This window comes from Neophocaena asiaeorientalis, unplaced genomic scaffold (assembly GCF_003031525.2).
Source record: "Neophocaena asiaeorientalis asiaeorientalis breed wild unplaced genomic scaffold, Neophocaena_asiaeorientalis_V1.1 scaffold67, whole genome shotgun sequence".
In the NCBI taxonomy this organism is placed as follows: Eukaryota; Metazoa; Chordata; class Mammalia; order Artiodactyla; family Phocoenidae; genus Neophocaena; species Neophocaena asiaeorientalis.
Window position 1 is genome coordinate 2,522,305 of NW_020173731.1, and position 23,995 is coordinate 2,546,299.

The following is a 23,995-nucleotide window of genomic DNA, read 5'->3' on the forward strand; positions in this document are numbered from 1 at the left end:
CTGAAATTGAGACTGTGATTAAAAATCTTCCAACAAACAGAAGCCCAGGACCAGATAGTTTCACAGGCAAATTCTATCAAACATTTAGAGAAGACCTAACACCTGTCCTTCTCAAACTCTTCCAAAATATAGCAGAGGGAGGAACACTCCCAAATTCATTCTATGAGGCCACCATCACCCTGACACCAAAACCAGACAAAGATGTCACAAAGAAAGAAAAATACAGGCCAATATCACTAATGAACATAGATGCAAAAATCCTCAACAAAATACTAGCAAACAGGATCCAATGGCACAGTAAAAGGATCATACACAATGATCAACTGGGGTTTATTCCAGGAATGCAAGGATTCATAAATATATGCAAATCAATCAGTGTGATAAACAATAGTAACAAATGAAGGAGAAAAACCTTATGATCATCTCAATAGATGCAGAAAAAGCTTTTGACAAAATTCAACACCCATTTATGATAAAAACCCTCCAGAAAGTAGGCAAAGATGGAACTTACCTCAACATAATAAAGGCCATATATGACAAACCCACAGCCAACATCATTCTCAATGGTGAAAAACTGAAACCACTTCCTCTAAGATCAGGAAGAAGACAAGGGTGTCCACTCTCACCACTATTATTCAACATAGTTTTGGAAGTTTTAGCAACAGCAATCAAAGAAGAAAAAGAAATAAAAGGAATACAAATTGGAAAAGAAGTAAGGCTGTCACTGTTTGCAGATAACATGATTCTATACAGGGAGAATCCTAAAGATGCTACCAGAAAACTACTAGAGCTTATCAATGAATTTGGTAAAGTAGCAGGATACAAAATTAATGCACAGAAATCTCTTGCATTCCTAGCAGTAATAATGAAAAATCGGAAAGAGAAAATAAGGAAACACTCCCATTTACCACTGCAACTAAAAGAATAAAATACCTAGGAATAAACCCACCTAAGGAGACAGAAGACCTGTATGCAGAAAAGTATAAGACACTGATGAAAGAAATTAAAGATGATACAAACAGATGGAGAGATATACCATGTTCTTGGATTGGAAGAATCAACATTGTGAAAATGACTCTACTACCCAAAGCAATCTACAGATTCAGTGCAATCCCTATCAAACTACCAATGGCATTTTTCACAGAACTAGAACAAAATATTTCAGTTTGTATGGAAATGCAAAAGACCCCGAATAACCAAAGCAATCTCGAGAAAAAAAATGGAGGTGGAGGAATCAGGCTCCCTGATTTCAGACTCTACTACAAAGCTACAGTAATCAGGACAGTATGGTACTGGCACAAAAACAGAAATATAGATCAATGGAACAGGATAGAAAGCCCAGAGATAAACCCATGCATATATGGTCACCTTATCTTTGACAAAGGAGGCAAGAATATACAGTGGAGAAAAGACAGCCTCTTCAATAAGTGGAGCTGGGAAAAGTAGACAGCTACATGTAAAAGAATGAAATTAGAACACTCCCTAACACCATACACAAAAATAAACTCAAAATGGATTAAAGACCTAAATGTAAGGCCATACACTATAAAACTCTTAGAGGAAAACATAGGCAGAACACTCCATGACATAAATCATAGCAACATCGTTTTTGACCCACCTCCTACAGAAATGGAATTAAAAATAAACAAATGGGACCTATTGAAACTTCAAAGCTTTTGCAAAGCCAAGGAAACCAGAAGCAAGATGAAAAGACAACCCTCAGAATGGGAGAAAATATTTGCACATGAAGCAACTGACAAGGGATTAATCTCCAAAATTCACAAGCAGCTCATGCAGCTTAATATCAAAAAAACAAAAAACCCAATCCAAAAATGGGCAGAAGACCTAAATAGACATTTCTCCAAAGAAGATATACAGATTGCTAACAAACACATGAAAGGATGCTCAACATCACTGATCATCAGAGAAATGCAAATCAAAACTACAATGAGGTATCACCTCACACCGGTCAAAATGGCCATCATCAAAAAATGTACAAATAAAAAATGCTGGAGAGGGTGTGGAGAAAAGGGAACCCTCTTGCACTGTTGGTGCGAATGTAAACTGATACAGCCACTGTGGAGAACAGTATGGAGTTTCCTTAAGGAACTACAAATAGAAGTACCATATGACCCAGCAATCCCACTACTGTGCATATACCCCGAGAAAACCATAAATCAAAAAGAGTCATGTACCACAATGTTTACTGCAGCTCTATTTACAATAGCCAGGACATGGAAGCAACCTAAGTGTCCATCGACAGATGAATGGATAAAGAAAATGTGGCACATATATACAACAGAATATTACTCAGCCATAAAAGAAATGAAATTGAGCTATTTGTAATGAGGAGGATGGATCTAGAGTCTGTCATACAGAGTGAAGTAAGTCAGAAAGAAAAAAATAAATGCCATATTCTAACACATATATATGGAATGTAAAAAAAAATGGTTCTGTAGAACCTAGGGGCAGGACAGGAATAAAGATGCAGACATAGAGAATGGACTTGAGGACACGGGGAGGGGGAAGGGTAAGCTAGGACGAAGTGAGACAGTGGCATGGACTTATATACACTACCAAATATAAAATAGATAACTAGTGGGAAGCAGCCACATAGCACAGGGAGATCAGCTCGGTGCTTTGTGACCACCTAGAGGGGTGGGATAGGGAGGGTGGGAGTGAGATGCAAGAGGAAGGGTATATGGGGATATATGTATACATGTAGCTGATTCACTTTGTTATACAGCAGAAACTAACACACCTTTTTAAAGCAATTATAGTCCGATAAAGATGTTAAACAACAAAAAAAAAAGGGCTAGGGAGAAGCCGAAAGACTTACGTTAGGAAAAGAATAGCTTTCTAGTTTTCAGTTTTGAAAACACAATGATACATCTCATATTTGGCTAAGAGTCATGAAGATCACTCATAACTAGGCAAACAAACTTGTTTTTCATATTAAATAAGCCAGTTAGTGTAGAAATTTAAATTTTTGAAAGGATTCTTTTATAGGAACCTGAATTGGTTCCTCCAACAAGTCATATGTTGAAGCCCTAATCCCCATTATGACGTTATTTGGAGATAGAGCCTTTAAGGAGATAATTAAGGTTAAATGAGGTCATAAGGGTCAAGCCGTAATCCAACAGGACTGGTGTCCCTGTAAGAGGAAGGACAAGGCCCTGTGAAGACACAGCAAGAAGGCACCACCTACAAGCCAAAGAGAGAGACCTCATCAGAAACCAGTGCCTTAATCTGGTACTTCCAGCTTCCTGAATTGTAAGAAAATAAATTCCTGTTGTTTAAGTCACCCAGTGTGTGGTATTTTGTTATGGCAGTCCAAGCAGACAGATATTATCTCACTACTCTGGAAGAAATGTGCTAGTGCTTTGTATGAGCTAATCCTATCAAAAAAGCACTGGTTTTTAACAATACAAGTTTTTAAACTTTAATCAAATAGATTATATCAATGGCATAGAGATAAAATTTACCCCTGTTCTATATATGCCTTGGTCGCTTTCCAACTTTTGGACTGTGACCCATAATAATATTAGTATATATATATGCACATATGTATATAATATATATTTATTGTATATATGTGGGTGGAAATATACGTATATTGCCACAAAACAACACTTTTTGAACTATCTAACAGCGATGTGCTCTGTTCAATTCTATTTTACTTAAAAAAAAAATGGTCTGTGTGTGTTTTTAAAATGCATTTCAATGCCAGTTTACAGCTGGAAGTTCCCTTTTTAGCTATGTTATCCAGAATATTTCCTAGTTACAATTTCCTTTGTTCCCCTTAGCATCTCAAGACCCTTAAAAGTACACTGAAGTTAAAATAACCATAATTCTCTCCCTCCCTACCTCGTTCTCTCCCTGTCTCTGTCTCTCTCACACTCACACACACACACACACACACACACACACACACAAAATGAGCCTAAGACTGGGGCAAATCAGTTGAAGTCCTGTTCAAAGCAGTACTCTTCACATGATTTAAACTAGAATGTCAAGCATATTGTCTTGTTGATTTGTTTATAATAATGTTTTTGGTTTTATGGCATAACTAAGATATAGATTAATATACACAAACTGAATATATGAATTACTGTTGAGAAATAGGGTATCCATGAAGAGAAATGCTGGATAACTTACACCCCTAATTACCATAGGCATCTTGGGTATTAATAAGAAATTATATGGCTTGATGTGTTTCAAAGAAAATATTTGTCTGTAGAGAGAAATTAATTTTATCATTTCCTATCTTATTCTATTTCTTTTGGGCGTATGTTTAAAGAATCATGCTTGTTGTATCAATCAAAGATTTTGACCCTGATGTCTCTTGGTGTATGAATGCCAGATAATGAAATGGAGGGATAATTAAAGGAAGACAGTGGGTACTATAGTTGCAGGTCTTACAGATTTGCTGTGCTCTGAAAAAAATTAGTAAAGTTGGCTAAGACCCAGAAGCAAGAAACACAGAAATCATAATAAAACACTACTTTGTCACACTCAAACTAAAAGTACTTCTGGACCCTTCAATATAAAATCAAAAGTTAATTTCTAAGCTATAAAAAATTTCAAAATCAAGATTTAAATTTCAAACTTTCCAAAATTTCATGCGTCAAAATTCTAATGGTCATTTCTATATATACAGTTGCACAAAATAGATAACAAGATATCTTTTTGAACAGCCGAAGTCAGTACACAAGGAAATTGGTCATAATGCAAACTAGCTTTGGGGAATACATGCGTGTGTATACTTGTGCAGACCTAAGAAAAAGGGAAATAATTGAATACAATAAAAATTCAATATTATATAATACATTCACTTTTTCATGCTACTGGTATCTTGACACAAATATTTCCTATTGTCTCTTTATGGAATAAAATTTACTCTGTGTCCTTGAGGAAATAAAGAAATAAAAGAAAAAAAAGAAAAAGAAATAATAAATAAAATGTTTTTAATTGCATCTTTTTTCATTACAAATTACCCTCAGCACCAAGATATCATCTGGTATGTAGAGATACTTAGTAAGCTTTGGTTAAATCAATAAATTATACCTCATGTGACTGACAGCCTCATATAGCAAATTCACACCAAACATAAACATTAAAATTTTTAAGTAATGTTTAAATATTTTAAAAAATAAATGTTAAAAAAAAACGTTTAAAATTAACCTTACTGAATTAGCTAAATAACATTGATTTTGCACACTTATTTCTTACCTCTTCTTTTGTCTTTTTTGATATCACTCGGAGCCAGTCTCCAATCATGCTCAGGACAGCAGCAAAGTAAGCAAGCCCTACAAGGATCCAAAACCATACGACAGGCTTATAGAAGTCTAGATATTCAATATCTGATCCACCTGTGAGAGAAAAACAAAGTAGGACAAAATAACTTCATATTCATAAAAGTAAATAATATAGATTCCTGCTAAAATTATCAACTAAATTTTGGCTTTCTAAACACAGAAATCGTCTTGTCAGTTGATCCATGTTATTTTGTTCATATGGAATTCCTTGTTTTCACTCAATCCTTATCTATTTTTCAATTTTTTAAATTGAAGTACAGTTGATTTACAATATTTTATTAGTTTCAGGTATTAGGAAGTTCTTAATAAGACCTTTCATTACTTCTCCAGATAGTAACAATTTTTCCTTGTCCCATGTTTCTTTTTTGTTTATTATAATTGATCTCAACTAGTGTAGCACTTAATTATTCCATGCGTATTAGTTTCTCTTTCCACCTCTATTGCAACAAATGGGAAACAGAGATGACACTTTTTTTGGTATGGATTTAACTTTGTGTCTTTATCCTATTGCCTATCAATTCATGCTAACCAATCAATACATGCAAACCAATCAATTCGAAGTCAACTCGGACAGAAAGTAGTTCTTATTTTAAATCATCAATACAATGGATTGATAACAAATGCCAGAGACAATGCCTTGGTGGGTCTACTTTGAATAAATAGTAACTTGCAGGTGATATTGCCATTGATTATTCGCTGACTTTTCAGAGGAATTCCCATGTTTGTCACAAATTTAAATCCCTAGCTCTCAAGAAAAAATTGGCAAAGTTCTTTTGCTTTAATCTATGTTACTTCTCCATTCATTTGGTACAGTAACTGCACCTATGAGAATCTGAATACATTTCAATACATCCCAACTTTAGCACATACTAATAGGGCACTCAAATTAAGTTTCAAACACTGAAACAGTTGTGAGGTTTTTTTCACAATAGAAGAAAGCATGTCTCTCTCTTGAGAAATTCATAATTTAGCCTGAGAAAGCCTCACATAGACAATTAACCACAATGGGGTATACCAAGTGATAGGGAAAAAGAATAAAAAGTACTATGAGAGGACACAGAAGAAATGATTTTTCTTCTGGAAGGGTGAAAATGAGAAGACAGAAGGTGAATCTTAAATAATGAGGATCAAAACAGAAAAGTTCAGTGTGAAAATATTTGATATATTCAAAGGACTGTTAGTATCGACTAAAGCTACATTTGGAAGGGGGGTCAAGGGAGCAGACAGGTAGAAGAGGGGAATCTAGAAAAAATAAGTTGTATCAGGTTGTAAAGACTTGCTCCTAAAGTAATGGGGAGTAGGTAAAAGTTTATAGGCAGATTCGTGTTTGACTATATGCACAGAAAGATCTGGTGGCCGAAAGAGGAGGATTGACAGAGAAGCCCCATGAGAAACTTTGTTCTGAACTAGCTAAGCAATGATTGTGCCTGAGTTAGACTGGGATGGAAAGAAGAGACTTTTGAGGCAGAATTGTCAGGGACTGACGACTAGATAGTTGGTGTGATAAGTGAAAGGAAGGGGTATAGGATGACCAGAGACCACAGACCCTCATTGAGAGATGGTACCAGCAACTGAACAGGAAACACAGGGGAAGGAACAGTGACAATAAAAGGAAAAGTCATTCAAACTGGGACATAATAAATTTGAAGTGCTTGAGATACCAACAGGCAAGATAGCCAGCAGGATCCTTAAATACTAATCTAACACTTAATAGGGCAGAGCAGGAGATAAAGATTTTAGGATCAACAGCACAGAGACTAGGGCTGCTTAAACAGGGGTGATGGACATACTCAATTCACAAAATTTAACCTGTACCTTCAGAAGAACAGCTAATAAACAGCAAATACACATTAAAAATCAAATATAAAAATTTGAATGTAACATTACTCTCTAATTATAAATTAGACTGAGTTGCCCACAATGACATTTTCAAATTACTAAAGGGTCAGAGTAAAAAGAGAACCTTTTTTTATCAGGCAAATAATATGAACAGATACAAGTTCAGTTTTCTTTTGGGACTAAGAATAATTTTCAAGATTCAGTTTATAAAGTCAATAATATTACCCGCAAAATATTGTAAAAATTTTTACCTTGTGCAGCATTTATTAAAATGTAATTTCTGGGGAGGATTACAAAGGCTAAATGCATACTGTGATGGTTAAGACTTGGCCCATGGGGGATGCAGCTCTACAAATTCACAGAGTGACTTAAGAAATGTGTGTGGAAATTTGTTATATGATAGGCTCACTAGCAAATTCCATTTTTAAAATGTTTCCATTTCAATGAAACCAGAATGACATTTTTTCCCAAGTACTTTCTCTTTCAAAACCAGAAAATCCTCATCCAAATAGTTGTGACTCACTTAACACATAAGTTCACCAAAATGTTGATTTTAGAAGTTAGTTCATGCTTAAGATGACTTTTTATAAGTCTTCTTTCTTATAAACAGGATGTCACAGTTTGAAAAGAATAAATTAACTTAATCACAAAAAGGTCTATATTTGGGTAAAATGTTCATCCCACAAGTTTTAGTGGATTCTAAACCTGGGGAAGGGTGGGATGGGGGATGTTTTCCCATTCTTAATTGCCACTCTTAAGATGAAATACTGGCAGTCAAGTGATCCAGGAAAAGCTAATGTATATAAATAGAAGTATTATCCAACAACTCACAAATTCTTTTCACTTTCTGATATCTAAGATTTATGAATTAATTTTCACATTATTCATTTGATTCAAGAATCTTAACCAAATCAAAATATCTGTAATGTTAAGATAACTTACTAAAAAGTTATTAGTTTTATTTTTAAATTAGGAAATATTTTTTAAATGTATTGGTTATTATAAGCATTACTCTTAGTCTAGCACATTCAAGAAACCTGTGCATGGGTCTCTTACTTGTTAAAAACCTAGGGCAATTTCTCTGTCCTGGATTCCCTCCCTATGTGCCCCCTAACCCCATACCAGGCTTTATACTCATTGCAGCTGATTTACAAAATATTCAAACTCTGATGGAGAGAGAAGAGTGAAAGCTAAGACTTACTGATGGCCTACCTAAATGAAATCATGCCATCCTAAAGCCCTGAGGGGGTAGGTGTTGAGGGGAGTTGTATTCTTACTCCTCGTATTTCCATTGATTTAGGACAAGACTATTAGCAAGACCATTTAGTCATAGAGTTAAACCATATCTCCAGCTGCCTTTATCAGATGCCTTTTAAGCTGACATTTCAATTGCCATCATTCTTACAGCCCGTTCAGAACTCATGGGTGAAAGACTGGTATTGGCTCCCTGAAATCCCAATAGTAAATACCCCCATTTTACAACAGAGAAACCATACTCTCAGTAGGTAAAATAACAGTTGTCAGGTTACACAGGAAAGCGGGCATCAGAGCTAGAATTCAAAGCCAGGCCTGCCTAGCTTCAGGTCACAGGCTCTTTTCATTGAACCAGGCTGTCTATGTCACCTATGATCGCTGCTGATGTCCGTCCCATCATTTATCCACTATCCATTTTTTATCCATACTGTATGGTAGACACTTAGCTAGGGCTGGAAACACTAAGTCAAACAAAGTGTTCCTCTTCCCTTCAAGGTTCCTACCTAGAAATCAGGTGGGTCTGAAGGTCAGCACTGTTTTACCAGGAGCCTCTTTACCTTGCTTATGTCCTTATTCCAACAGTTTCCAGAAGTTGGCCCTATTCTGCTCTATAGAACTTGAATATACAATGCCGTCTCCTCCTTAAATTTAATTTTCTTTCTCTTGATGCTGCTGATCCATAGAATATTTATAAAGAAAAAAAAAAGATATAACCTGGACTTAAAGAATCATCTAGGCATTTTGGACTAAACTCCATGCCCCTCTTCTGGTTTTCTAAAATGTGTATTATAGAATACACATATACACAAATGTGTATACACATACAACTTTGTTCTAAAGAAAATAAAGGTCATTTTTTTACATGGGTCTGTAAGTATTTTAGTTTAGATATCAAATACGGATTTCAATTTTTTTTGGTTTGTTTGACTTTCTTTATTAATGAAAGCTATTCTGTCTTAATGTTATGGGGAAAAACATATTTTGCTTTAGTATATTTTTCTTTTTTTATACTAAAGCAATTTAACTGAATGAAGTGTTGTGTGTTTTTTTTTTAACATCTTTATTGGAATATAATTGCTTTACAATGGTGGGTTAGTTTCTGCTTTATAACGAAGTGAATCAGCTATACATATACATATACCCCCATATCTCTTCCCTCTTGCATCTCATTAAAAAAAAAAAGTAGTTGTCCACTTCCTGCTAGGAAGATTAGGAAAGATTAGGTAAAATCTCAGGAAAAAATCTTTTCCTAAGATTAGGAAAACTGCCATTAGAAGAATGATGATGGCAGTCTCAATGATCATAAAGAAAGAAAGATCAACACACTGTCTTGCTCATCCTTTACAAGGATGGAAATCTACAGGATATAGGATGTACATTATTGTTACCCTTAGAAATTACCTTTAAGTCTCAATATAGAGTAATTCAGAGTCTTTTTCATTAAACTTACTACAATTTACTGCCTGTCTCACTGACTTAACTGTCAATCACTAAACGTTTTCCTTGTCATTTTTTTCTCCACGTGCTTCTACAATTCTTCTATATATCCATTCTGAATCCTAGAAGTTAAAATAACTTCTTGGTTTGCCCACAGTCCCTAGGACTTCTGAACAGTTTGGGTCAAATCCCATTTAATTAATTACACAGGTAACTCTCAGTTCTCTGATGAGTTCTCTGAGAGTCACCAGCTGAATCAGGGGGTGACCAGATGCCTTGCAGAATTTTCCCATATTAACACAGAACCACCAAGAAGAGAAGACAATTTCTTATTTAATTGTTACTCTTGGATTTCAAACATTCTGTCCCATAGGAACAGGAACTAGAGCAATCATTATCGCTAAGTGCTAAGCACAGTATGTATTATAAACTATGTGCTCACTAAACAACAGAATGAATGAACATATGAATGATGAATATAAGACACATCCCTAACAGTCACATAAACCCTCTCTTTTCAATCAAAGCAATTTTTCTGAGCCATTGTGGTGGTGGTGGTACTGACTGTTCTTCAGTTGACCTCACTTCTTTCTCATCAGGTAGTTTCCTTGTTATTTGTTAAATTCCTGGCAAATTTTTGCACAGTGATCAGCTCAATAATAGCAATTTTAATACCTGGCCTTTGATATAGTTGCAAAATTTAGGCCACATCAGGAACTGTTTTCTCCAGGTGCTCTATAAGGACAAATTGTTTTGAACAAAAAAAACTTACCATGGTATTTCAATGGAGATTTATAATCTCCATTAATCTTCTATTAAGCAAGCTCTGAGCACTCCATGACTAAATGAGTCATGGCTTTGGTTATAAGAGAAAGCAATAGTTTGGTTACTAAAAACTGCATTTCCACTAATGACTATGAAAACATAACTCCAAGAAAACTTAATTCCTTTTTAAAAATTAATTAATTAATTAATTTTTGGCTGAGTTGGGTCTTTGTAGCTGCGTGTGGGCTTCCTCTAGTTGTGGCAAGCGGGGGCTACTCTTCGTTGCGGTGCACGGGCTTCTTATTGTGGTGGCTTCTCTTGTTGCAGAGCATGGGCTCTAGGTGTGCCGGCTTCAGTAGTTGTGGCTCGCGGGCTCTAGAGCGCAGGCTCAGTAGTTGTGGCGCACAGGCTTAATTGCTCCATGGCATGTGGGCTCTTCCCAGACCAAGGCTCGAACCCATGTCCCCTGCATTGGCAGGCGGATTCTTAACCACTGCACCACCAGGTAAACCCGAAAACTTAATTCTTAATATGAGATATACAAAAATGTTTTTTCTAAAGTCAAAAAATGTGAAGACAAATGATTCTATAACTGTGAAAACCGTAAAAGTTTAGTAAACATACCAGAAGGGGAATTTTACCTGTTCAAAGTCCCAAATTATATATTCTATATAGAGGAGCATAAGGCATTAAGCATAAAGCCTGACTAACCCAGTAAGTATTCAAAATTACACGTGAGATGAAGAAAATTTCATTATTGAACTAAATATACTAAATTTCACTGATCGAAATTCCAAGAAAATATATTTGGATGGCAAAGTAAATTTATGCTCAGAAGGAAAATGTGTTTTCCTAATATCAATCATAAGGGTTTCTTAGAATACCTCCAAACTTTTGGCTAAAATTTTTGGCTTTTATTAAAAAAGTAGGTAATGTGAGAACACTGCTTTGTGAAACTATATATTTGTATCTGGCTTTCACTCAATCATGTTATCTCTTATGAACTAACCTGGTTTACAAAAAGGAGTGTTTCTAAAGACTTCTTTGGGCAGCTTCTAAACAATGACTCACTGTAACCCTAACAGTGTGTGTGTGTGTGTGTGTGTGTGTGTGTGTGTATTTATCCTTTTAATGTGCTGTTGGATTCTGTTTGCTAGTATTTTGTTGAGGATTTTTGCATCTATATTCATCAGTGATATTGGTCTGTAATTTTCTTTTTTTGTAGTATCTTTGTCTGGTTTTGGTATCAGGGCGATGGTGGCCACATAGAAGGAGTTTGGGAGTGTTCCTTCCTCTGCAATTTTTTGGAAGAGTTTGAGAAGGATGGGTGTTAGCTCTTCTCTAAATGTTTGATAGAATTCACCTGTGAAGCCATCTGGTCCTGGACTTTTGTTTGTTGGAAGATTTTTATCACAGTTTCAATTTCATTACTTGTGATTTGTCTGCTCATGTTTTCTATTTCTTCCTGGTTCAGTCTTGGAAGGTTATACCTTTCTAAGAATTTGTCCATTTCTTCCAGGTTGTCCATTTTATTGACACAGAGTTTCTTGTAGTAGTCTCTTAGCATGCTTTGTATTTCTGCGGTGTCTGTTGTAAATTTTCCTTTTTCATTTCTAATTTTTTTGATTTGAGTCCTCTCCTTCTTTTTCTTGATGAGTCTAATGACTATCAATTTTGTTTATCTTCTCAAAGAACCAGCTTTTAGTTTTCTTGATCTTTGCTATTGTTTTCTTTGTTTCTATTTCATTTATTTCTGCTCTGATCTTTATGATTTCTTTCCTTCTGCTAACTTTGGATTTTGTTTGTTCTTCTTTCTCTAGCTCCTTTAGATGTAAGGTCAGATTGTTTATTTGAGATGTTTCTTGTTTCTTGAGGTAGGCTTGTAAAGCTATAAACTTCCCTCTTAGAATTGATTTTGCTTCATCCCATAGGTTTTGGAGCGTTGTGTTTTCATTGTCATTTATCTCTAGGTATTTTTTGATTTCCTCTTTGATTTCTTCAGTGATCTCTTGGTTAGTTAATAATGTATTGTTTAGCCTCCATGTGTTTTTTTTTTATATTTTTCTCCCTGTAATTCATTTCTAATCTCATAGCATCGTGGTCAAAAAAGATTCTTGATATGATTTCGATTTTCCTAAATTTACTGAGGCTTGATTTGTGACCCATGATGTGATCTATCCTGGAGAATGTTCCATGAGCACTTGAGAAGAAAGTGTAATCTGCTGTTTTTGGATGGAATGTCCTATAAATATCAATTAAATCTATCTGGTCTATTGTGTCATTTAAAGCTTCTGTATCCTTATTAATTTTCTGTTTGGATGATCTGTCCATTGGTGTAAGTGAGGTGTTAAAGTCTCCCTCTTAATTATTGTGTTACTGTCAATTTCCTCTTTTATAGCTGTTAGCAGTTGCCTTATGTATTGAGGTGCTCCTATGTTGGGTGCATATATAATTGTTGTATCTTCTTCTTGGATTGATCCCTTGATCATTATGTAGTGTCCTTCCTTGTCTCTTGTAACATTCTTTATTTTAAAGTCTATTTTATCTGATATGAGTATTGATACTCCAGCTTTCTTTTTTTTTTGCGGTACACGGGCCTCTCACCGCTGTGGCCTCTGCCATCACAAAGCACAGGCTCCAGACGCGCAGGCCCAGCGGCCACGGCTCACAGGCCCAGCCGCTCCGCGGCATGTGGGATCTTCCCGGACCAGGGCACGAACCCGTGTCCCCTGCATCGGCAGGTGGACTCTCAACCACTGCACCACCAGGGAAGCCCCCCTAGTAATATTTTTAAAGCAGGGATTTAGAAGACTAGTTTTAAAAGCAAGCCTAAATAAGTAGAACTCAATCTTTCACAGACTTCCACATAATTAATATAGCTTCTTAGATTTTAGTGAAGAAGGGCTGATCTAGCTCTCTGCCTATAATAGTAAGCATGGTTTAACAATTTATCAAGTCAGACTTCTCATCAAATAAAAAATAAAATGACAAAAGTTAAGGAACAAAACATAGGAAGCCAGCAGTAAATTGTCAAATATAACTTTTACCATTAACTTTAACTTACCTCTACAAATTTGACTATAAATTATTATAGGCATTGCTAAAATCAAATAAATGAACTTTGCTAAATAGTTTACTTTCTCTTCTCACCTCTCTGTGAACCACAGTTAGCAATAGGGGGGGTCTGTTTATTCATATGTAAAATAAAAGTGCTCCAGTGGACCTGTGGCTCCCAGGCCTTTTTTAGCTCTAGAACCCTGAGCACTGGTAAAAGAACAAAAAGGGCCATCAGGAAGGAGTACATAAGAATTACTAAGGTAACCAACCAGCCAGTAAAACATATCCTTTGCATAAATATAAAATTAAAATTTGCTGGGAGAGCTCTTCCTGCCAAAAAACTACTAAATGTTGAATTCTTATGTTCAGTCACATACACAGAGAAACCTGAACCCTTGTACCTATTTGTCTTTACAAATTTGTCTCTAAATGCTTTTGATCCAATATTGCCAACAGTGAAAAGGATTTGCTCATGCAAATGTAAATTTATATTTATTTATGAGTAGAAATCTATTATGCTCTAATATATCATGAACATTACGACATATAAAAATAAAAAGTAAGAGGTTTAAAAATACAAAGCAACAAGGGTTGTCCTGTTTTCTTCCTATGGCAGAAGGTCTACCTGCATGGATTGTCTTGCCCATTCCCTGGGGATGAGCACACTGCTTCAGAGTTCCGGTCTAAACTACCACATCATCACTTGCTGCTTTTGAGATGCTCCTAATAATTACACCAAGGTTACAACCTGTGTCCTAAACATTTATATATCACTTTCCAAAATTTACTCCTTTTCCTTTAATACACCACAGTTTGAAGAATATGTTTTTTAATTTGTCTTCAAAGAAGTTCAGTACAGCAGTGTAACTGAACTCTAATCCCATTCAGAGTAGGGTTTGCAGGCTTGAGAATGGCATCAGACAATGAGTGTCTATTACGGGAAGTACATCTCTCTTTTCTTTGGAGATTTATAGCCTAATAGAAAGATGAGAAAGTTCAAGCTAGAGCAGTGCCTCTTGCTTTTTCCTGGCAAAAATATCAAAATTAAGTGAGAATACTATCTGTCAGGACATCTAATAACAAGAGAGAAAGTTCTAAAAAATAAACAACTGATATTTCCCAGATAGGGTTATAAGTCGTCTTAACTTAGTGGCTAATTTTTACTTTATTGTCACAAGGTACCCAGAGGGAAAGACTATTTTTATGTACTCTACTTAACTATAAGAGGCAGTTATTTTCTAAGATCCTTAAAAAAAAAAACCTCATAATTTTTGTTTTTCCAAAGACTCTTGCAAAGGGCATGCATTTCCTAAGCCAGCCTTTGCCACATCTGCCCCCTTGTCCACATTTTCATTCCAAAAATGCTCCCTGGCCACAAATATCTAGCATGTAAAGCCTATCGTACTAGGAATAGGGTTCTACAGTTTCACAAAGACCAAAACAGCTACAAGATGCATAAATTAAGGAGAGAAAGATGAGTCAACAAAAGTGGTTTCCATCTACTTCTCCAATTTTCTCAGCATTTGTCGCTTTGAACACATCAAATTCCTTTGCAAGTTATTAGCAAAGTGTATTTCTACCATTTTTCATTATTCCTCTGTAAACCACAAATACAATTAAAATAATGGGTTTAAAGAGGGGTATAATAAAAATAAATTCCTAGTAATAGTAAAGATGTTTATTAGACTACACTTAATGCCATGCAAATATTTTGTTTCCCTGCTCCCCTACAGTACTGTGACCATGACTCTGTATTCAGGTGCCTACTGATAAACAAGATGTTTTCATTGAACCTAACAGCTCAGGCAGCTGAGAGTGGCTACTAATAGACTCACCTAATCTAACCAGTGTCAGAGTGTGGATCTCCTAAAGGAAATTAAAAAAGAAATTGTTTTTCTTCTTCTACAAAACCAAAAGTAAAACTATTTGTTCGGTTTTTTTCTAAGCCAGTTTATACTGTGGTCAAAAATAAACACTATTTTAAGATTCCACCCACTTTTTTTTAATTTATAATTTTTGTTTTTGTAGAGAGTCTCCGATTATGAGGGTCACACACTAGACTGACACATATTTAAAATAATATGCACTGTATTATATCACTGAAACTTGCTAAGATAAAAGAACTTAAATGTTCTCACTGAACAAACGAATAAATGAAGAAAGTGAGGTAAGGGATGTATTAATTAACTGGATCCTTTCACAATGTATATGAAAACACCACAGTGTGCATTTTAACTATCTTACAATTTTGTCAACTGTACCTCAATAAAGCTGAAAAATAAACACATTAATAAATAAACATACCTATGCATTACCGTAAAACATTAAAAATTAAATTGAATACAATAACGTGTAATACAAGGCTGTTGGCCTGAAAATGGAAGACTCGTCACCTAATACCTATATATTCCACAGTAATTATAAGACCTTGTTAATTATATTTATAAAGTGGTACAACAGCCTAAGATTAACATGCCACAGTATAAATTTTGTTATCATCACTGTGTCTCACTTTCTGCTACATTAAAGCACTTTCAACTTCTACTTATGCGAATTATATCTATGTCGTCAATGAAAGGTAGAAAAATGCGTATTTTAGGACAGAAGCTCATCGTCCTACGTGGAGCTGCAAATCTCTGAGATTCTTCTCTCTGCATTTTGCTAATTAGAAAACTAAAAAATCTCCATCAGCATGATGTACCCTCCTTTCTCAGGGCCTCCATCCAGCACAGAGATGTGTACATAGTGTTTTTGACCAAAAGCAAAGCTTTGCTTGTAAAAATATCCCCATCTTCAAGGGTATTATACATTCCCCAGAAAGAAGGGCTTTGCCAGGTTAAACTGTAATTAACAAATAATAAAAACAGAGGCCTTCTCTGAGATTTTTATAAAACTATACAACATATTTTCTTTTCTGATAATATTTAAGAAGTTTGAGTCAAGAAAGAACAGTAAACAACCAGAAAGTATTAAACCCTCAAAACTGAATTAGCCTAATGAGTTTATTCTGGGAAGTTTAATAGCACATTTCTACTATAATGTTTATTAGCATGTTTTTCTAACACTTCAAACTGATTTTTTTTTTTTTAAAAAAAAAGAATGGTTTAGATTTTCAGGAGCTGGTCAAACTGATTCATGTTAGAGCATTATTATATCACTTTTACCACTATTACCACAATTTGTTTAAAATTGGAGTTAGAACAGTAATAATAATTGGATAGCATAACCAGAAAAGAGAGAGGTGAAATGACAGGAATGTAAGACCTAAGAGATACAACAATAAAGCAAATAGCAACTGAAATAACATATATAGAGAAGGAAAAAATTTTTAAAAACCGTCTATTTAAAAATGTGGACAAAATATTAAAAAGGTCAGAACATTGACATTAGAATTGAAAATTAAAGGAGAGAAATATCTTAGAGAAGAAGGTTTTAAGTAGCTAAGAACATCTTCTAAAGTTTGCATGTGTTTCTAAAACCAAAGCATAAGAGACTGATGTCACCAAGATGGTGACATAGCTTGTTCCTGACTTTGCTCCCTGTCATGAGAAGAACAACTAACAACTATTCGAGGCCAAGACACCACTGAGAGAATCCTAGGACATGGAAGTGGGGCTGAAGCACCCTCGGCACCCCAGAGATCAAGACAGACTGCATTAGAAGAATGGATGTTACCTGAACCTATTATGGTAATCATTTCATTTCATGATCAAACCATCCTGCTGTACACCTTAAACCTATGCAGTGATGTATGTCAATTATTTCTCAATAAAACTGGGGAAAAAAACCCTAAGACATGAAAAGCCCTAGTAAAAAGAGCAAAGATGGTTTAAACTTGAATTCTTGTACCACTAAAAAATAAATAAATAAGATGCAGATAAATGGTTTCTGAAATTAGGGTGGGACTATAAATTCTGAACAACCAGCAATTTAAATTTCTTTCATAGAATGAAAAATAAATATTCAACTGTACTTTTTTGCTTACCTTCACTGTCACGGAATGACTCCCCCCTCCCACCTTTTTTTTTTTTTGGCTCTGTCACTGTTATGGATGAAATTGTGTCTTCCAAAAATATGGGTCGAAGTCCCTGGTACCTTGGAACATGACCTTATTTGGAAATAAGGCCCTTGCAAATGTAATTAGTTAAGATGAATTCATACTGGAGTAGAGTGGGCTTTTAATTCAATATGACTGGTGTCTTTATAAGAAGAGGGAAATTTGGGCACAGCGACAGGAACACAGGGAGAATGCCATGTGATGACAGAAGCAGAGACGGGAATGACGCAGCTGCAAGCCAAGGACCAGCAAGGACTGATGGTCTCTTCCTCCAGAAGCTGGGGAGAAGCAATGAAGGATTCTACCAGTCTCAGAAGGATCCTGCCCCTGCTGGCATCTTGATTTTGAACTTCTATGAGAGAATGACTTCCTTTTGTTTAAAGCCACCCAGTTTGTGGTACTTTGTTATGACAGCCCTGGGAAACAAAGACAGTCACTGTGTTGTCCTGCAAACCCAAGAGAAAAGTCTAACTAAAGGAGAAGGGTTAGGAGAGCAGTGTCAGTACCAGCAAAAACTTACCTGCAACGTAGTCACCAAAGCCAATGGTTGTTAAAGTGATAACCACAAAATAAATGGCGTCCAGGGCACTCCAGCCTTCTATGTGCTTGAATATGACTGCAGGCAGAGCAACAAAGAGTACACAGCCAAACAGTATAAATATGATTGTTGAGATGATTCGAATCTTGGTTTGACTAACATTCCACTTCTAAGGATGAGAGAGAGAGAGAGATGGAGAAATCGATTGAGATAGATTATCAATGTACCTGTGAAGTTGACCTATATATCAATACACTGTTATCAGCAAATTAGTAAATGAGAATGGTATTTTATTCCCTCTTATAATTAATTTTAATTGTACTTACTTACAAATATTGGGTATAACATGAATAACTGAAAACAACCAATGCTAATAATGATGCTGCTTTACCCTTAACATAGCTTTACAACAGGTAAATCACTTTCTAAAGTAAATTACATTTGCTCTGAGAATAAAATTTCAGACTTACATTGTTCTTTGTTTACCTGAACTACTTTTGAAATATTTCTATTCTATAGGCATACAACTCATTGCATGCCAAAGATAATCTAGAAATATATGAAATGGAGAAAACTGAACCATGAATTAAATATCTACTGTTGATAATTGATAAAATTATTAATTTCATGAAGACTTTTCCCTCTCACTCCTACCACATTTTCCTATCATTCTTCAATTGGTTAAAGTGAAATACTAACAGACTTAAAGTTGATTCCCATGTGAACCAGATGAACTACCTCTCTGTTCTGTGGCCTTAAGCTGTACAACTAAATATACCAGACATGATATGTAGGCAAGGATAAGTCTTCAGCAGCCCTAAGCTACAGCTGCCCTCAGAGGACCCATATTTTTTCACTCTTTCCCTTCTCAGAAATCTCTACAGCAAAACATAGTAAGTGAAGTATGTACATACAGCCATTTATCTCCATATCTCTTTTTTTCGTTATCACTATATATTTTCATCTCCCTGGATCTGTCTTATCTACCATGACAATTATACGTCACATCTCCACCGTATAAAAATCACTGAATTTTAGAGCTTGAACATTTTCTAGAGATAAAGATCTATAAAACCATCGAATGGAAAGTGGAAATAAAAGTTTCTCTAGTCTATCACCCTTATCATATACATGAGAGTTAAATGAATTCATGTTTGTAAAGTTCTCAGAACAGAGCTTAGTACTAAACGTTGAATCTTGACTACTGGGATGTATTCACTACCAGAGCATGGGATTTATTTTATGCACTGATGTGGATACAGCATGAAAAACATTCTCCAGCATCCTGTAGTCACTCAAACATCTGTTGAATGAATGAATGAAGAACAATTCAGCATTATCAAGTTCATGCCACTAACCTTCCCTCTAAGTTAATGTAATACAAGATACTTTTAATATCAATATAAGGAAAGTATAACACCAAAAAAGGATAAAACAACTAGTTGGGAAGAACCATGCCTTCTTTAGTCTAACGTAAAAATATTTGAGAATGAACTTTGAACTTAATATGAAAATATCTAATGCTAAAACTGGAATTATAATTTAAATTGAAAAACTAATACTCAGTGGTCTTATTTCATCAATAGAGTTAAATACTTCGTTGAATTTTTTATGAAAAGATAAATTATTGAATAATAAATAAAATGTATTGTAATAGTAGTGACAGTACTAACAAACCATTTATAATCTCACTAACACAATTATTTTCTTTATTCATAATTTTTTTTCAAGAATAGAAGCTTGTCATCATGATATTTTTCACTTAAGATCTAATTAGAGCATTTTCATTTTATTTTATTTCTTCTATTGAATATATACCCGTGAACATCTTGTGTATTACTTTTGGTTCTACTAAATTACATCCCTTAGTTAAATCTCTATCAATAACATGACTAACTTAAGTTATATGATCCCCTTTATCGTGTTTGCTATGTATTATTTGATCCTTCACAAAAGGGCTATTTGAAGTTTACTAGCTATGTTAGGCTTTCACTTATAATATCTCTAACTCTCAGAGTAATGCCTCATCATCAGTACCATTATTCACATTATATAAATGGCAAAATGGAGATTTAAGGGTAAAATAACTAGCTTAAGTGAATATAGCTAGGAGACAATACATCTGAAATTTGAACCCAGGACTGTCAGATTTCTACTTCTTTTCCTATATTTTGCTTTTTCTCATTCATTAATGTATTCATTTGAAGAAGTATAAAAATAACTATACAGTGAGTTACTTACAAATAGAGGTACATATAAATTGTTATAGAAAACCCAGTAAATGAACGTCTAACTGTATCTGAGGTGAAGAGAAAAGTTACAATATTTTTAAAATTTAAATGATTAACATATGTAGTTAAAAGGCTATTGTACTCACAATAAATGTATCTTCCACTTTTGCAATTCCTTTTCCAAATATGGTTCCTAGTTGATCTCCAACTCCAGCCAACAGAAAACCAAAGAGGGGAATTCCCAGTAAGGCATAGATGATACAGAATATTTTCCCCCCTTCTGTGCGTGGTGAGATGTTTCCAAATCCTAAAAAACACAAAGAAGAAGAAGAATTCAGCTGTTTATAAGTGAGTAATAGTTTAAAACATATGACCTCAAGATTGATTCAGAAATTCCCAAATATTATATCAATCCTAGATTTCAACTAATTAAGAATTGCTTTATACCACATAAGCTTTTAATGTAAAATCCTCTTATAAACAAATATTTTAACAATCTACAAAATATAGCTAGTGTTCCAATTAAACTAGATGATGAAAACTGAGGGAATAACACATGTAATAAAGTCAATGTTTTCATTAAATTTACCTCCACCTCTCTATACTGCTAATCCCGTCGACTACAAAGTTTTCGTTGCCATTTACTAAGAGTGTATTGCCTTCATTTAAGAGTATTCAAATATGCTTGAATTATTTAAAGTTTAATAACAACTTTTAAATTTTATTTCCATTCAAGTATCTACAAAAAAGCAATAAATAAAAACTTAAAATTACGAAACCTTGTTAAAGTTCTGAGGATTCTGAAGGCTTTTCAATTTTGTGCAAGGATGGCTCTACTTGTTATGATTAAATCAGCTCAACTTTATCCCCCCCCTTTTTAAGAACAAAAGCAATGTCTACAAACATGTTTGAGGTAAAGAATGCATGTTCTCTAGAAGTACATAGAGTATTTTATTTGATATGTAATCCTCTCATTATCTTTCACATTAAATTAATCTGGAATTTTAGTTTTAATTTCCTCTTTTACTCAAGAATGTGGATCGGGATTTTAAGATTGGCATTTTTGTTGCTACTTTCTAGTTTTACGACTATAACTATCAAAGAGTATGGCCTGTATGATTTTTATTTTTGGGAATTTATTGAGATTTTCTTTGTGGCTTTATAATGGCCAATTTTTTTTATTTGTTTCATTGTTTTTTGAAAATAATCTGAATGTTCTATTTGTTGGAAACAAAAAGGGTATATATTATCAAAGGGATTCATATCATCCCCCCAAATCCAGTCCTAATGCGGCTCCCTCACAAAACTTGCCCTGGGGGAGGAGAGGATGGGCTAATATTTGGTCATTTTAGCGCATACATTTTTCTCCCCATAATATTTCCATCTTTCTCTTCTTCCTATTCAGTCAATTTGGTATTCATTGCTAGTCAATTCATCTATTGAGGGTTGTGGGTTTTTTCAAACGTATTTAATTTTCAAGAACTTTGCCCGTTTTCATTAGTCGGTTCTTATGCCATGAAAATAACAATTACATTCATTTCTTTAACAATGTTGTATCATAAATTAACTCTATTCCCTGAGAGAAATCCTACACTTCCTTCATTTAGGTGACTTTCTTCAAGTGTCTGAGAATTCCTGGTCATATTTTCATACTTGTAAGCACAGTATAATAGTAGTTTGGTTAGTTTTTATGGCTGAAATCTATTTCCCAGCCTCAGTGAGAATCGTGGTTAATCTGGTGGGGCATGTAAGATTCTCTTCAAAGGAGAGTGGTTCAAGTAGTATTGGCCGGAAAGAAGGGGGCTGGCATCTGATTGGCCTTTCACATAGAACTTGATAGCAAGGTTTCCTAATTCCTCATGGCAGCCTCCAGTTCACAGCTGCCTTTCTGCTTCCCAGACCTGCTGACTGCTTGGGGAACATGATGTAAGCTGTCTACACATTTAACTCATTTACCTTCCATCTGCTCTTATCTACTAATGCCTTGGAACGCTGAACATCAGGGCAATATGTACAAAGGTCCATCCAGGGCAAGTGTGAAAAAGGCCGAGAAGTCTTGTATCAAAGTAACGTGAAGAAGAAAAAGCCCATCACAAGTGTTAGACAGAATGCTTAAACTGGACTATTTGGGATGGTACACTATTTCTGTACATTATCCAAGATGGAACTCAACAAGTTCTACCCTGTCCTCTATTCTAGCATCAATAAGCAGAATACCAATAACAAGAGAGCCTTGCTAAATCAGCAGTGTGGACTGGTTTGACCTGGGTTCTCTGATTATTACAGAGAGTCCTGCTAAGATCCAACACTATTTTATCGCCTCTCCAGATGAATAACCATGTGACCTGAAGTAGGGCAGGCATCTGAGTTATCCCATACCATCCCATTTTCTCTTCTTGCATAAGAGGACGAATGTCTTCAAAGTTATATCCATAAGAAGTAACCTACCTCCAGAAAGGGTCAAGGATCAAAAAGAAAAGATACAACGTTTTCTTTAATACTGACTGTGGCATTGCTATAAGTAGGCTCTGCAGTTTGTTTAAAAAATAAAAGCCTAAGTATCAGAGGGCTCAATTTGATCTGCCCCACACAAGTTAAAAGGGCATAGGAAAAAAGGGCTCCAACTTTTCATCCATCACTGACTCAGATTCGGCCCAGAAGCCACTGGAACATCTTCAGAAAAGGGGACAGAGGACTTCCTCAGAAAGTCTATTTATATCACAAATGAAATGGCTCCAAATCCAAAGAATTCTAGATGTAAGGAAAGCCAATCACCTTTCATTGATCAAAAAACAGAAACCAGTTCCTTGTGGCATCTCTGTACTTCCTCTTTATCATCTCCAAAGTTAGAAGAAGGGAGAATTGAAGGGAGTAGGGTTGAAGGAACCTGATATGATTCTTCTCTGAGTCTCTTCCTGCTTCACCTTCCAAATGTTTCTCTCGACACCATTACGCTGAGCTCTCCAGCTGAATCTGTGCCTCAGAGGTGGCTGCCCTCACACAGTCACCCAGTGCACACACACAAAGTCAAAGTCACCTAGCCATTTTCTGACATAAAGGGCATGCCAACGACACCCTAAACATCTGCCCAGGTGACAGGATCACGTGGTTGTTCAGGGGATGTTCCTCATGTTTTCTCCTCTTCCCTGCATAAAATAAGAGTGGTCTCCTCTCCACGGATATACCACAGGGTCTAACCCAAGAACAGACCCTGGTTAAATGACTTGATATTATTAATGGACTTACAAAAAGTATCCATTGACTCTAAGCGATACAGTATGCCAAGCTTTTAAACTATTAATCTTAGTGGTTGTCTGGACTTCCTGACCCTTTCCCGTGGTTAGTCAGCAGCACCTTCCTTGCCTCAGGGTGAAACAGACTGTTCTGGCAAGAAGAAAATGGAAAAGAAACCATATTAAATTTTGTTTTCTTTTAACTCCTAAATTAAGGTGTTCACGCTCAAAATGCTTTGCCTGAGGAGAGCAGCTGTCAGTTTATA

At 35.3% G+C, this 23,995-nt stretch overlaps 1 protein-coding gene across 3 annotated transcripts in view; it reads right to left on the bottom strand.

The window, feature by feature from the left end:
• Nucleotides 1-23,995, bottom strand: part of KCNK2 (potassium two pore domain channel subfamily K member 2) — a 215,534-nt gene that overhangs the window by 50,943 nt on the left and 140,596 nt on the right. For all 3 annotated transcript variants that reach the window (XM_024751067.1, XM_024751068.1, XM_024751066.1), the window contains 3 exons: nt 20,643-20,803; nt 18,248-18,434; nt 5,233-5,372 (listed from right to left, as the gene is read on the bottom strand). In XM_024751067.1, coding sequence (XP_024606835.1) covers nt 5,233-5,372; nt 18,248-18,434; nt 20,643-20,803 — 488 coding nt within the window. The remainder of the gene's footprint in view (nt 1-5,232; nt 5,373-18,247; nt 18,435-20,642; nt 20,804-23,995) is intronic.